The 16,400-nt window shown below is 47.9% G+C and overlaps 2 protein-coding genes across 3 annotated transcripts in view; one reads left to right on the plus strand and one right to left on the minus strand.

Moving 5' to 3' along the window:
* LOC119455270 (FAST kinase domain-containing protein 1, mitochondrial-like) overlaps nt 1-14,471 on the plus strand; it is a 30,872-nt gene extending 16,401 nt beyond the window's left edge. The window contains exons 5-6 of the mRNA XM_037716673.2: nt 12,325-12,439; nt 14,148-14,471. Of these exons, the coding sequence (XP_037572601.1) occupies nt 12,325-12,439; nt 14,148-14,237 (205 nt within the window). The 3' untranslated portion in view covers nt 14,238-14,471. The remainder of the gene's footprint in view (nt 1-12,324; nt 12,440-14,147) is intronic.
* The window catches only part of LOC119455269 (cysteine dioxygenase type 1), a 289,109-nt gene that overhangs the window by 154,472 nt on the left and 118,237 nt on the right, over nt 1-16,400 (minus strand). Inside the window, exon 5 of one of the 2 annotated variants that reach the window (XM_049668673.1) lies at nt 14,525-14,663. In XM_049668673.1, coding sequence (XP_049524630.1) covers nt 14,622-14,663 — 42 coding nt within the window. In that variant the 3' untranslated portion in view covers nt 14,525-14,621. Of the gene's footprint in view, nt 1-14,455; nt 14,664-16,400 lie in introns of both variants that reach the window. The other variant, XM_037716672.2, reaches the window with a different exon arrangement.

Raw genomic sequence — 16,400 nt, forward strand, 5'->3', positions numbered from 1 at the left:
TCCATAACCGAATTCTTCAATTTCTTCTTGCCTCTTGTTTTGCTTGTCTATTTGGACCCAGTGGCACGTACCCATTATTGGGGATTGGCCAAGAATGTGCACATAACCAGTGGCACCAGTACTCTGATAATACTTTATAACCAGTGGAACGTACTCAGTGTCCCAAGTTGTCCAATCTGCCAAGAATATTGGTGGGTTCATGTACTACGCTATCTTCTCACATGCCTGGTGCTGTAGGTCATACGACCTAGTTTCAAAGATGCGGAACTGTTGAAATTGTGAAACGAACGGCAGAACGAAATGTTTGCTTTTGGACAAACAGGCTGCTGGTGGCACTCCTCATCACAGCAGAGTTGTGACAGCGAGTGCTTGCAGTCAATGAGTGACAGCTGTTCATGTTTCTCTTTGGGCACGTGACAACAAGACGCACTTGCTTATTTAGTAAGCGAATGTTGACTGCAAATTGGACAGCCCATAAAAACTACAAACATTACTTCATGTGATTGCATAATAATCTGCTATCGCTATCAGTGCTTGTCACCTTTACTTGGGAGTGCGGAGAGTTGCGTACATGCGCTACTCTCGATGGAGGAGAGACACGACTGGCGGCATGGCAAACGAGGATTTAATACGTACAGGAACGATGAACGCACGCGACACACAACACTAAAGCCGAAAGTCAAACCAAAGGCACGCGAAACTAGACATAACTCCACGAAAAAGCTTACTTAATAGATAAACCAAATCTCTAACTTAATACAACACTACTACCAAACAACTATCTCATTTCTGGAGCCTCGCTCCGCCTTAATGTCTCTCAGTCAGTCTTAGCTCGCCAAAGTCTGGCCACCTTGGCCCCGGCCTAACTGCGTCGTAAACAAAACGTGGGCTCTTACGGACCGCCGACTTGAAGCTCCTCTCGTCGGGTCCGAGTCGCATCCATTCGGGGCGTCGTTACTGCAGTAGATGCCGACGACTCGCGTTGCCTCCTTTGTCGGTGGTGAGCTCGTCGGTATCTCGTCGGTGATGCACTCGTCAGCGATGGCGCTCGGCGTTACTTAGGTCCACCTGCCTAGGCCTAGCGTCGGGATGCGTCGCAACTTCTTCAGGAGTGCCGACGTGGCGTCCCGAGGAGAATCAAACGCGCCGGTCTGCCGCAGAAGGGGGATCCTCTCTGGGGTGCCTGGTCCTGCTGTGAGAAGCTGCAGCCCGTCCAGGAGCCTCGCCCGAACTTGCCGAGGTCGACGGCCACACCTTGGACGGCCAGCGTCGCGGACTCAACCAGACCCCCAAGTCTCCCGTCGCCAGAATGTAGCTGGAGATGCGACCTTCCTGACCCGGTGCCACGTTGAAACTCCACGGACAGCGCCGTTCATCCCTCGACTATGCCTCGGTTCGTGCGCCTCGCGCGCTCGCGCCGTTCGGAACAACGGGCATCGCGTGCTCCTCTTCTTTTTCGCGCCACAGGCGGCCTCTTACATGTGACAGTCAATGAGTGACAGCTGTTCATGTTTGTCTTTGGGCACGTGACAACACGACGCACTTGCTTATTTAGTAAGCGAATGTTGACTGCAAGTTGTACAGCCCATAAAAACTACAAACATTACTTCATGTGATTGCATAATAATCTGCTATCGCTATCAGTGCTTCAATGTTCACAGGCAAAACTGAGCCTTTTTTTATTAGTGACTACCACATGTAGCCGACAGACGATGGAGCCAGGAAAAGCATAAGGCAAGGCAACTGTTCTTTTAACTGAAATGTAGAAATGTAATAAGAAAAGATGGAAATGAAAATTGACAAAAAAAAAACTTGCCACCAGTGGGAGCCAAACACATTACACGTGCACTGTGTGACAGCGCCTCTGCTAGTGAGGAGAGTAGCTTTTGTCAGGAATTACTGTGCCCATATTTTTCCTACAGGCTTTCAATGTCTTGTCGTTCTATTGTTCTTGACAAAAAGACTGCCGAGTCAATTGCAGGTTCCCAAATTTAATGGTCATTGGCATCGGTCGATGTCCCTGGGTTTTTTAGTCGGCCAGAAGTGAGCTAGGAGTTCCACACCCATTATTGAAGCCCACCTTGCTGTCGGTGCATCATTAGTCGCTAACTTCCGATTCGCCGACTCCTCCCAAGTTGTGTTGTGTGCGGCTTCTACTCTGCCAACAAATGCGTTCTTGTACTTTGCGCCTGTGCCGGCTGTCGGTGTTGGCGCGCGCACTGTATCTTGAAAGCGATCTCCACACGGCTTTGACCTTTGTATGCGCTGTGCTTACGCCGCTCAGTTTCCGTTGAAGCGATAGACCGCACGAACCTTCGCTTGCTGCGGCGGCCGCGCGTGGGGAAGCGCGGCCGCCGCAGCGAGCGAAGAGACAAGAAGAGCAACAAAAGCGCCACCGCTTCAAACTCCTCGCGCTCAGTCGCGGCTTCCGCGCTGTCCAGCGCCGCGTCCGCGCCTCCGCACCAAAAGAGAATGGGAAAATGTGCGTGACTGCGCGCTGTTCTCTTTCGCGGCCGTCGGTGGGGCGGCGTTTTTTCGTATCAACCGACGCAGGTCGAAAATCGATTCGTAACAACCGTTCTCTAGCACGTTGCAAAGTAATAGGGCTCGGCCGGGACCGCAGAAAAATTCGTATCATCCGGAAATTCGTATTAGCCTTGATCGTATCATCGAGATTCCACTGTACTATTGTGCTGAGGAGCAAGGGTGACTGGCCAGAGCCATAAGTTTGATGTGCAGATGTTGCCCGACACCGTAGGGAGGTGAAGTCGTATACTCGACTGTCACTTTTCCTGATAAAAATGGCAAGTGAATCTCTATTTCTGCCATCGACCAACAAAATGGTGGCTGTAAGGGCTACATCTGGAACCAGTGAATGGAGCGCAACCAGCATGTTGCTTCCAGTATCCCTCTAGACAGAGACAGTGTGGCAGAACATTTCTCCCTGTAACACCAGCAACTGATGTGCAGCCATTGCACTGCATGTTCTTAAAGTACTGCCAATGTTTTCCTCTTGTTTTTAGTCATTGGCAGATTCAGATGTGTCTGATTTATCTTCTGGTGGCACGATACAGGACATCGTCGTCTTCGAACCGCCAGTTCGGAAATGCCTTCACATTATGCCCCGCATGCTTTACAACAATACAGGAGAAATAAAGTAAAACCTTCTTCACTAGAAAGTTTTAAAGACCGGGGAAATTTTCGAAATAAACGGAGTTTTGAGATTAGCGAATTCACTATAATATAAGCCCCTGACCTCGCATAGACCACATAGAGCCTTTCAAAATATAGGTGCCTGTGGCTGCAAAATTTTTTGCAAGATCTCATTATACTGGGAGCGGTATTTTCGGTAGATCACTTTTGCAAGATATTGTGCAACTCGGCAACCAGCACGTTGGGCGTCTACGGGCAACAGCAATCCTTGTGCAGTGCCAAGCAAACGCTGTTGCAAGTAGGCAACGACGTGTCCAAAGCCTAATTATGCATATTGCGAAAGTGCTCGTATCTCAAAAAATAATCGACCTGCAATACCAACTCAGCGTGGCGGTTTTGTTGATATACGGAGCTAGGTGCAAAAGTATTCCAAGATAAGAGGTGAAAAATACATGGAGTTGGCACCGATCCAGGAAAAAACCCTCGTTAACTGAAACTCTTATATTGTCACGAAGTTAGCAATCGAGGCCTTGGCAAAACGGTGTTATTATTTTTTTTTAATCTAGGCTAACACTCGGGGAGCGCGCATTCCACTACACACTTCATCGTTCTCGTTGCAGCGGCCGGTGGCCGCAGGTGCCAGCCTATCTCGCATCATTTCTCCCCTTTCAAAAGCGACCGTCCCGGTCGGCTGGATAAAATAAAGCGCATAAGGTGGTAGGACAACTCTAATGGCAAATGTGGTCACAAAAATTAAGGATAACCACAACACTACATAGGACAGCGAAGGGTTTGAAAGGTGCACTTCACTCGCGGGTGTAGTATGGCTTCATCCGTACTACGTGTACAACTTCGGGGCGGGGGCGTCGTCGGCTCAAGCGAGGATCAACGCTTTGGGGCAGGATCTCGTAATTCACATCACTAAGCCGGCGCACAACCTCGTATGGTCCGAAGTATTGTCACAATAGTTTCTCGGAGAGCCCACGGTGACGGACAGGTGTCCACACCCACGCGTTGTCGCCGGGGTTGTACTGGACATTCCGTCGGCTCTGGTTGTAACGACGGGCGTCAGTACTCCGCTGGCTGCGGATGCGGTTCTGAGCAAGCTGGCAAGCTTCCTCTGCTTTCTGGATAAAGTCATCAGCGCCCTCACTTGTCGTGGTGCCGTCGTCTACTGGAAGCATGGCGTCTAAAGGTGTCGTGACGCAACGTCCGTAGACAATTTCAAATGGGGTGAGCTGGGTGGTCTCCTGCAGAGCTATATTATAGGCAAATGTCACGTATGGCAAAATTTCGTCCCATGTCTTGTGCTCTACATCAACATACATCGAGAGCATATCGGCCAGTGTTCTGTTAAGGCGCTCTGTCAATCTGTTAGTTTGGGGGTGATAAGCCGTGGTTTTCCGATGGTTGCTTTGCGTCAGCGTGACCACTTCTTGTATTGAATCAGCAGTAAATGCTGCACCGCAATCAGTAATGAGGACAACGGGTGCACCATGGCACAGTACAATGTTGAGGACGAAAAACTTGGTGACTTCAGCAGCGGTTGCCCGGGGCACAGCTTTGGTCTCAGCGTAACGGGTTAGGTAGTCGGTTGCGATGATTATCCATTTTTTTTCCGAAGATGACGTAGGGAACGGACCTAGAAGATCCATGCCCACTTGTTGGAACGGCGCTGGAGGTGGGTCCAGAGGTTAGAGCAGACCGGCAGGCTTGACGGGTGGTACTTTACGCCTCTGGCAGTCACGACAGGTTTTTACATAGTGCTGAACAGACGAAAATAGCCGTGGCCAGTAGTATCACTGGCGTATGCGCGCTAGTGTTCTGGTGAAGCCTAAATGTCCGGCACAGGGGTCGTCGTGACATGCCTGCAGAACCTCTTGGCGCAATGCCATATGGACGACGAGAAAAAACGTTTCCTGACTGTTTTCAAAGTTTTTCTTGTAAAGTACATTGCTCCGCAGGCAGTACGATGTCAGTCCTCGTGACAGCGGGCGTGGGACAAAACGTTACCCGCGACCCTTGCAAATTAATGATGGCTCCATTAGCGTGCAGGAAGTCCATTCCAAGGATCAACTCTCTCGAACAACTCGGCAGGATAATGAAATCTCCAATGTTCATAACGCCACGAATATTCACTCGTGCTGTACACCTGCCCACGGGATTTAAGAGGTGTTCTCCGGCAGTACGGACATGCGACCCAGTCCGCTGCGTGCAAACTTTTTTCAGTTTAGCCGCAAGTTCTCGGCTCATAACAGAGGTGTCCGTGCCAGTGTCGACTAAAGCTGTGACTTCTTTGTCGTCTATGCTGACCGGTATATCTGATGTTACGACTTGCTTTGGATCACCTGAGTGCGTTTGAACGCCGGTCTTGTCGTTGCCGACGTCGCTTGTGTCGTAATGGAGGATATTCGGTACACTCGGCGTCAGCGGCCTCACCTCCGGAGGTCGCTGAACTCAGTTTTCCCGGTTTGCAGGGCTGGGCGAACGGCGCCTAAGGGCGTCTCGACGGAAGGCAGGACTCGGCAACCGGTATCGTGACGGAGCTGGTGACGAAGAGCGAGGCTCGTGCCTTGGCTGTTCGAAGAAATTGGGACGACTCGCCAGGAAGCTCTCGATCTCCAGGTCGTGGACGCGGCGCATTCGGAGAGAACCCATGGAGACCCACGCGTCAGTAGGAATAGGTCCTGTAGATATGCCGCAATAAAAACAGAGCGGACTGTGGTCAGGAGCGCGGCAGACATCACTCTTTCTTGACCTGGACTCGTTGATAAACGGCATACTATTACGATGGCTGAACCCGACTTCTGTCTGTTCGGTAGTGCGCACGACGTTTGAGGTATTATACAGCGACGGACGTCGTATGGCTTCCGCATAAGTCATCCTAACTTCCTCCTGCGGCTGTGGTGCGCCGAAGCGTTCAGGAACTTGGATGGCTTGCCTGATCTCGGCTCGCACCATCTCCGCCACAGAAAGTCGCGCGACTGGGGGCTCGACCGCCTGCATTGTTTAGAGCTCTTCTCTTATGACCGCTCTTATTAATTCTCTCATGTCGCTGACGGCGCTTCTTAGTGTCCCGTTAGAGACGCCACTTGAAATTGCAGTCACGTTTCGATTGTACTGCCTGGTGCACTGTTGTAGTGCCCTTTCCATTGCAGCGGATTCAGTGAGAAAAGCCGCAAGCATTGTCGGTGGGTTGCGGATAAGGCCGGCAAAGATTTCCTGCTTTACGCCTCCATTAGGTGTCGAATTTTTTTGTCTTCGCGCATTGAAGCGTCTGAACGTCTGAAGAGCCAAGCCATATCTTCAATATACGTAGTGATGCTCTCATTAGGGGCTTGAATTCTTGCCTGCATCGCCAACTCCGCTCTCTCCTTTCTGTCGGCGCTGGTGTGGGTGGCAACTAACTGCCGGCGAAATTCGTCCTACGATGTCAGTGTCGCCTCGTGGTTTTCGAACCACGTCTCGGAATCCCCGAGAGCGAAGTACATATTACTCAGCTTGCGCTCTTGGGACCAATCGTTGAATTCGGCGACCCTTTCGAAGTGGTCAAGCCAGTCTTCGAGGTCTTCAAGAGCACCTCCGCTGAACACATTGGGTGTTTGCGGCTGATGCAAAAGGATCTGCGTCGGCGCGGCAAGCGCAGCAATAGACGGTTGATGCATCGTCCTGGTAGGATCAGGTAGCAGACCATGCTGTGGCTGGAGCCCCTGAAGACAACGGCTGGTACGGACGTGTACCGGGGTGAGCTCTGTCGGACTACACACTGGCGACGAGTCAGTAGTACGCTGTGTCTCGGGCGATAGTATCATTTACCCAGCAACTCCACCAGAAAATGTCATGAAGTTAGCAATTGAGGCCTTGGCAAACCGGTGTTATTTTTTAAAAAATCTATGCTGACACTCGGGGAGCGTGCGTTCCAGTACACACTTCGTCGTTCTCGTTGCAGCGGCCGGCGGCCGCAGGTGCCAGCCTATCTTGCAACATATTTCAAAACATTGGTTAACAACGGTTAACTATATGAGAGTTCCTAGGATCTCATCCCGCAATCAGGTGCTCTGTATCCAGGTCGATCACAAACAAAACACCTGGGTTGAGACTTGGGGGAAGTGTATTCCCTTCCCATCTTGGTTTTTGTAACTGATGTTTTATGACTTCTGGAAAAAAAAAGAGTGCAGCTTGCACTGGTGGTGCAAGGCTGGAGCAAACTGCGGAGCTTGTGATCGACCAAGCTACAGCCAGGGTCGCTATCCCAACGATGCTGGATACTCAAACGCAGACTCTCGCGTTCTCGAAACTCGGGATCTTCGACTTGACGACACGTCTTCTCGGCTACAGCTTCGGGATGGTATTCTGGATCCGCTCGCCGCCGAAACGCAGATTCTCGCTTGGCCGCATGACGCACTTCAAGACGCGGCCTGGCGAAGAGTTGACATGTCTAGGTGAAGCGAGGCACATGTGGTTGCTAGGCAATGCGAAGTGACGTCATGGCTAGACGGAGCAGGTGCGCGGTCGTAGCAGCTCGGCGCGGCGGTGCAGAGCGGTGGCGAAGTGAGGCGCAGCTGTACCAAGTGGTTGCTAGTCAACGCGCGGTGACGCCATCGCCAGGCACAGTTTCTGGTCTACGCTATACGGACCAACCTCCGGCTTGGACAGCTCCGCTATTAAAACTAGAAGTTTCGTTGCTGTTGCACCTCTAAGAAGAGATCTGCGGTCTCTGCCACATCTTCAAAGGTCATACAGTTCTTCCCCTGTAGGAAGAGCACCAGCTGACTGTGACAATTATTCAAAAGCTGCTCAGTCATAATAAAGTTGCACATGGATGCAAAGACCTTTTCTTTTAACATGATAGTGTTAACGGTCCCATGTCGCACAAAATCCGGCGTCGGTGTCGGCATGGGCGCACTGGCGTCGTTGGCAGAGACAATCATCCCGAACTACCCCGACCGCACAGGCCCTTCGCGTGGCGCAAGGCACTAGTAAACAAAATTGAATTTCTCAAAGTAAAATCCGTTAAAAAAATCGTAAAGTACGACTTAACCACAACCTACATACTTGATAGCGTCGGATTGTAATTTGAATATAAGAGAAAACATAATTCAGTTACGAGGACACTCAAACACAAACCCCTTTTATAGCATTTCTGCCATACCAACAGCGGCACGCCCGGGTAGGTAGGATTCAGGGATCTTTGAATGCTATCGCATTCCACTTTTAAGGCCCCTAAACCACCCAGAGGTCTAAATTTAGTTGTGGTGTTGCAGTTGCGCGTGAGTCTACAACGAACACGTAGCCGCGAGAATTTTTCGAAATGGTGCCATAATAGCGGAGTTACACGCGTTTGATGATCGAAAAACGGCCCTCGCTCATTTCACTCTTTCCTTCGCTACTCTCCTCGTCGGCTGGTCTCTCCTCCTCGCCGAGTGCTGCTCCAAATGTCACGTGACATACGTCATCGCCAATGCGCTTTTCAAAACACCTCCCACTTCCGGTTAAGGCACATTCACGACGGCGAACTGGCCTCCCGTGCCCTAGAACGTCTGCCGCGCGAGAGGTGTCCAAAGTAGACAGTAGTTCGGCCGGCGCACTGCCCGCGGCACGATCAACGGGCCAATGGACGACTGCGAAGCTGCGCGCCTCTGCCACCGGCGACGAAAACATCGGCTGCAGCTTCTGTTCCAAGCAAAATAATTTTTCCTGGATAAAGTGATGCGTAAATTGTACATTTTATGAAGAACGATATCCACTGTCAAACGTTAAACATGAACTCGAGAGCTCCGATACTTGTTGAGCTCAGCTGCAGCCGTGCACGGCTACCGACGGGAGACAACCGGCTCGGCTGTGCTCACATCGCAGCCGACGGTGCCGCTAATATAAGCGTGTTTTCTTCTTCGGGTACAATTATTGCAAAGAGCGATAACAATGGTAAGAAAATATTGCGGCTTGTGAGCGTCGGTAATTCATTCCTTAGCGCCGTTTTAGCTTTGAAGTGAGCCGGAAAAGGCCTAGCGACAATATCGGCGCCGTCGAGCGATCGGTGGAGGTGGCGATGAAGCTACCGCACAAATGGGTCCCAGTGTCACCTTGTCTACGGCAAGGAAATCTCTCCGTTGCCAATGAAAACCGCCGTTGAACGGCGGCCCGCGAATTGTAAACAGCATGCGGCGAGTTACCGTGCTGGTAACGGGGACGTGGACTCGGCGCTTCTCGGCTACCCGCTGTTGCTGCGGTGCTGGCCCGTGTTCATGCGAAGCGTGCCGCTATAGACCCTGTGTTGTGCACTCATCTAGAAAGGCCAACACTGTGGCACTCTGTTCCCACAGCTAATCAGACCGCTAAGCACAACTGTGTTGGAACGCGAGCGATTTGGCACTTGCATTGCAGGCTGTAATTGCCGATTCGCAAGGACGCACAAGCGACGACAAGGAAGAGCAGGGAGCGCGCGTACCTGCTAGCAGACAAACCGGAAGTCGTAGGTTCTTGTTCGACCAATGGGCATCGTCCCCGACGTTGACCTCACCAGATTCAGCCTGCGGACATCGTGACGACCGGTGGGGATACTGGAAAGGCCACGAGAGGACGGCGTTTTTTTTTTTTTTTTTAATTTTGTGACGCGTCCGCGGTGCGTAGCACTGCAGCGTTTGGCATCTTTGGTTGTGACGGCATTCTGAACTCGATGCGCATATTTACTCAAAATGTTCAAGAAATATCTGAGGTGGTTTAGGGGCCCTTTAAAGGCAAAGCTTAGGCTTCCTCTAAATTTTTTATTGGACATTTCCAGCCATGGGAAAAAAAATTGCAGCAGTCTTGTAGCATACTGTTTCCTAGTTTCGCCGTCTTGCAGCTTGCTTTTTAGAAAATTATGACGGCAGCCTTCGGCCCATAAAGAAACCTCTGGAGCATGGCTAGTTTTCTGTTATTGGACTCTTTCTCATGGACTCTCTTCTGGTGACAGGCGACCGAAGGCCTTCAAGGCTTCTCCACTCGGGAACAGACTAAGCGATTGGCCTACTTTTCCTCATGGCGCTTGCAACGAGCCGCTGCGGGCTCAAACCTCTTTAAATACGCATCCAGCTTGTCATGACTAATTAAACCGGAGTATAAAATTGGGGGTAATTTACAATGTTCAGCTGACTTTGACTTCTTTCCGGTTGTCGATTGACCACTGTTCGTCCTCTGCTTTGGCCTGTTTAAGTTGCTATTGTTTGTTCCATGTCAAGGTGTTCCTTCGTGGCCTCTCGTTCCACAACACGCGTTCCTTTAATGGATTCCCCGAGTGCCCACCATAACTGTGCATCTACCTATGAAAAATTCCGCCCCTTCAAGTCCCATGCATTTTTCCACCGCTATGGGCTCTTGTTAATTCATCTTAAATATACATAATTCCAAAATGGCTTCGACCTGTTTCCACAGACACCAATAAGAAGGGTGCATGGGCTTTTGTTTTGAATTTTCAGGTGTTCTTATACTTGGCGTGTTATATACCTCATATTTTGCAGACATGATCAGCACTGCGTGATGTACACGCCGCACTTTTCCGTTTGCAATGCCTGAGCCTGGTGTAGGCCCTTTAAGGACAGAATAACTATTCGCATAGACTAGAATGCACAGAAATGACATCATTCTGAAAGGTATGCAAGTTAATTCGAGAGTTTTGAAATATAGTAAAGGTGAAAGCCACAAACACTGCTAATGTAGATGGGAGCTGCAAAGATAGTTGAGAAAAGAATGCCTTCAGCACCGCATTCTGGCTGCCACTGCTAGGGCCATCTTTATATTTCCTGAAAGGGCATACAGCGGGCGCTATGAATGCGTGCATTTACGCCACTTTTACCGCACCTAACTGCACCGGCAGGGCCCGAGCTCATGTCGCATTACATAGGTATATTGATATACAGTAGACCTCCGTTAATTAGACTCTGGTTAATTCGATCGTGACCGAAAGTCCTGGCCAGCGCCCATGCATTTTTATGGGCCCAGACATTGTTATTTCGAACCTCAAATTGGCCTTCGCTGGTCAATTCAAACGTGACCAGTCAGCACACAAGTCCCCTGTAGTGACCGCAATCAACCCCTTTAGTTGCCGCGCCTGTCTAGGCGGAGCTTAGGGGACAGTGAATGCCTTGAACACATGTCATCTCCCGTCGAAAACACTTATTTTCGGCTTGCCCTAGGAATATTATTCAGCAATAACAATAGCTCACAATTTCTCATTACGGTATTTTCTCAATTGTAATGCGCTCGCTTTTTGTTTTTTGTAACAAGAAAATTGGACCATAAACTGCATTTGCGGCGTTTTTTTCTCTATGAAGGTGAGGCTTGACTTTAGGAAACATGCCGCCACTGCTCAACACATATTAAGACACTTGCCTATTTTTCTTCTGGAATAATTGGGTGCGCATTAGATTTATACTTTGTTTAGAAGCTTTAATGTTATCTCTATGTTAGTTTTCTGCTTTCTACACATTGAAAACGAGCATGTGTTTCATTTAGGGGCATGTTAGAATCGGGCAAATACTGCCAAGTAAACCAGCGGCATGTTTAGATTTTTAAAAAAATTTTGTTCAATTCCACCTGCCAGATAATTTGATCGGTTTCGTCAGACCTGTCAGGGTTGAATTAACAGAAGTCGACATACGATATCAAAACAGCATCATTTACCTCCATGCGCATGCCCGAGTGATGGCCCGCAGAGGTTTCAAGCATGGATGCTCCCACCCCCGTATTCTAGAACGTTCCTCTACTGAACACCCTACCTCGACAAGAAAGTGGATGGCAGTGCCACTCCTTGACAGAAGTAGTCACTGCACTTTATTATCATCCACAGCAATTCTTGAGAAGAGTAGCGTTACTATCAGTTGAGTATCTTTATCAGTATTTTTTTTTTTGTCTTCATTTCGGGCAACTCGTAGATACGCCTTTTCAGAAGATGGTGTAACATTATTAGACAGTTCAGCAGACTTTGCATTAACGAGGTCCTACCACATTCTATTTATTTTCAATATATGGAACGTTTCGATGACCATAGTTAATGTTATTCTAGATGTAAACGACGAATGATGTTCAGTAAAGTCTAATATTATCTGTCATATCCTTTTTAGCAATGCAATGTCTCGAGTCTAGTCCGCAGTCATCAATGTGCTATCAATTGTATGCACACTACTAATGCAGGATCGCTGTCCTCGTGCTGGGAGAGAAGAGCTTTTGCGACAACTACCCTCAGATTACGGGTTACCAGCAACTTAAAATAAGGCACCTCGAGATCCTCGGTTATCAGCTGGTTCTGGTAAGTGCAATTCTTGCTTTTCAGTAAAAAAATAAAAGGTCTCTTCACTGTCAAATCTTCAGAAGAAGTGATAGAGCTGTAGTGAAACTGTTAACATGACCTGGCCGTATGAAGAACTGTTGATAGTTTTATGCATCTTCAGCATTTAGGTTAACTGCATTGTACAGCTGTCAGTCATTTTCGAGTGTCGCTTTGTTAACCTGCCTTGTTCAGCGCTTTAGAAGCACAACTCTCTTTGACTGTCTGCGCTTGCCTCAGTGCCATATTTTCTTAGACGATGAAACGACTAGTGCTCCAGTGGTCCGTATACCTGGTGCTTCATCATCGAAGAGAAGCTGCTGCGGGAAACACTCGGCTACAACCCGAAAATTCAGTACAAGTTCCACCCACAAAACTGCACTGCACCTGATTTGTGTGTTTCAGCACTCCTAATACATAGTTACATTGAAAGTTCGCCAATGCACCTCTTCGTTTTCCTTGCTGCCCGTCTCTTAACAATGTTGCGTTAACAAGGTGCGCAAGTTAAAATGTGTTAGTAAATTATGCTTTTGCATTAGCAAAGTGAACTGCTGTGAAAGCAGGCTTGTCAAGTAAGAAAAGGTGCAGAAGCGACATTACTAGTAGTATGTTGTTAAAATTGTGTAGTATCGACTATCGCTCTCACGAATTGTAGCTTTCACGAGAGGAATCAGTCGAACTTGAATACAACGAATTTGGATAAAGTCAATTATTCGCGTTCTGCACTGCAAGCGCGCCTGCCCGTGCGGCTGTATCTTGAAAGCCATCTGCGGCAGGGGCAGAGTCCACCCTCCCCGTGTTTTCATGGCTACCATCGTGTTGATGTGAGCGCCGGCATGAAGCTCAATTCGCTCACTGCTGCTGGGGCGCTGACTCATTTCAGTGTTTTGACGGCGAGTTTCCGTGGTGATCACTGAGATACATTCATGTTTGCTTGTGCGCACGGCACCAAGCTTGTTAATTTAGTGTACCTATGTTTACAAGTTTATACGACCGATAAAACTACTATCCTTACTTCGTATAGCTGTCCACTAGTTTGCTATCACTATCGATGCTTCGCCTTTCAGGCGAAACTGTGACTTTTGGAAAAACACAGATAGACGGGAAATTTTGCATTAATTTCTTTGAGAATTATTGCCAGAATCTCCATTGGAGAAATGCAAAACCCTGTATTCATAATGATACGATCACGTGGTATTCCATATAAAAAAGCTCCATGCCCCCATATGGAGCATATGGTTGCATGGAGTTTAAAACTGGACTTTAAAAGAGTTTTAAAAGAGCTTTAGCCAGCAACTTGTGGCACTTCAGTTGTGTCTGTAGTTTGTGCAGTGTTTTAAGACTGAAGAATTGCAGAGTTTCATCCGCCATTTGCCACCCTGTTTGGGGGGCTGCCATATTGTTTCTCAAGTTGTCTTGATGGCAGAGTGCATTGTTGCCGATTGTGTCATGCGTGTAATCAGATTTCTTTGGAGTAGCCTCCTGCCAGTCACAAATGTAACTGTTCTGGCAATAGTGTCTTTTCATGAATAAAAACAATCTCATGCCCTTTGGTGCATTTCACTAAAGAAACCTCATCTTTTCAAATTAATGAACGTGTACCTACTTTCTTTTCTAGAGAAGGGGGATCATGTCGTGTATTTTTGTGCCGCTGCTTACCTACACAGTGATCCCCATTTGCTGTCGGCAGGTGCCGTTTTACGAGTGGAACTCAATGAAGTTGGCTGAGCCAAGTGCCAAGCAAGACTACCTCCGTGGCAAGATCTTTGGCATCAGCTAGTGAATAGCCACAGAGCTCTGTGAATAGAAATCTATTGTGTAATTTATTTTTGTAAACAACAAATAGTGAAGTATATAACATAGCACGACTAACATGTACTCCTTCATGAAGTCATTATCTTCTAATAGCATTTTACACCACCAAACATGCTGCAGAGGCACTTTAAAGGTTGCCACAATTCCATCTGCTGGACATACACAAAAAGAAGAAAAAAAAACGACCTCTGCACCTCCCACATGCACATAAATCTACATCCCTCCTTGCTTTTATTGAAAAAAAAAAAAGACATGCTGCAGAGCAATGGCCCTTCAGTCAGCAGCAACTTGGAAATGCACGAGATGCGTTTGCTCTCTCAAAATGCCTTGGACCAGCCTTGAGGAGTTTTCAGTTGTTTTCGTACTGCTCCGGTTGCGATGGAGTGATCACCTGCGCAAAATTAAAAGAAAGAAAAGGCTTTAGTGCATGCATTTGCTCCAGCATTGAACTACATTAATTTGGTCGATCCGACGATTATGCCCATACTGGATGTTTCAACAGGAACTACATACTGGATGGATACGCAGTATAGGCGATTGGAGGGTTCGTGATTTCGAGTCGCTTGGGAAATTCTTTTGTCGCACGTTAATGTCTATGTCCTTTTAGGCTTATCGGTGTGGTAGATTCATTTAAGAGTATATTATAGGTTTAACATTCAGAAGCAACATGCAGAATAAGACAGACGCAGTAGCAGTACTCTGTTTCAGTAGTTGCATGCAGCACTGTGGAAGCTATAAGCTTCTTCCGCCAATCAGGAGGACGAACACAGGTTCCCTTCCATGCCCTGTCATCGGCTAGCGGCGAGGGTTGCAACGACAGCATCTGTCACTACTGCAAATAAGCAGCGAGATCAGCTGTTGTGATAGCAGAGGTAGAAAATTCAGTCTACATTCGCTCTGACAACAAAACGTCATGTCTTCATGAAATTTTAGAAACAGAGGAGAAGGAGGATTGCAGAGACGGCAGAAGCGGAAGGTTCAGAAGTACCACTCGACCAGCGTGTTGTAAGGGATGGTGGCGCCTTCTCTTGATCCCGCTTGAAACATCCACTTGTACACAGTATGCTCACTGACATTCGCAAGTGCAGCCGTTTTCTTAATTAGGATTTGTGCACATTTATTGCACTCTTTCTGCACTGTACCAAGCTTGTTCAAAACCAATCCTGTTCAAAACTATTCCTATTGTGTAAAAGAGCAGCTTGGAACAATACCACAAGTCTGCAGATGCCATTTTTGGTGAAAGACGAAGCACTACCCAGGAGAAAATCTTCCGCGGTGTTGTGGCTGTGCCAACTACACGTATGAATTTAGCCACTATCAAAGCCAACAATTGTTGGTACTTCTTAAATGCAAATTAATGTCTGTACGGGAGCGTTGCACAAATTTTTTTGTCAGAAATCAATGATGGGACGACATCTCGTCTGGTCAGCATGTATTAGAAAGACAGTTAATGGACCACCTTCAACAAAATAATTTTGGTCGGCATTCCATTAACTGTCTTATATGAATGTTCTTGTTCCTTGCACATTTTTATTCAAACAACTCAACAACTCCATTTTCAGTATCGTAGAGCCTCAATAAAGATTTCATTAAAGAATGAAGCAATATTGCACAATAAACCACTCTGTGACCTGCAGAGAAGCATCCAAGTAAACACCTGCCGACAAAGACCACTTGTCAAGGTCGTGTAGTCATCTAACGGGTCCCGAACTGTGGCACTGCATCTCACTGCGCAAGACTCTGCGCTTGCGGATCATGCAGCCTTGGCTCTGCTGCACTGAAGTACTGAAGCATCGTGTCCTCTTCCCCTCGTGCGATGAGGCTGGAAATCGAGCCCTCGACCTCACGATTGGCAGCAAAACGTCACAGGTAATAAGCCACTGCGGCAGCCTACTTTAGACATCCAGAACTTCCAGAAAGGAATAACATTTATGATTTCATCCTTTTGTGTGGTCAATTTCTAAGTATCCCTGACTAGAGGATTCATTAAAAACCGTAACTCTCAATGGGAACAAATAGAACACCTTGAAAACGGAAACAGAAGCGAGCTTTATATCAAATATTAACGGCTAACTTCCTTGCTTTTTTTTATTTAAAAATTAAAAAATATCACCATATCTCCAAGAAC

Source organism: Dermacentor silvarum, chromosome 6 (assembly GCF_013339745.2).
Source record: "Dermacentor silvarum isolate Dsil-2018 chromosome 6, BIME_Dsil_1.4, whole genome shotgun sequence".
Classification (NCBI taxonomy): domain Eukaryota; kingdom Metazoa; phylum Arthropoda; class Arachnida; order Ixodida; family Ixodidae; genus Dermacentor; species Dermacentor silvarum.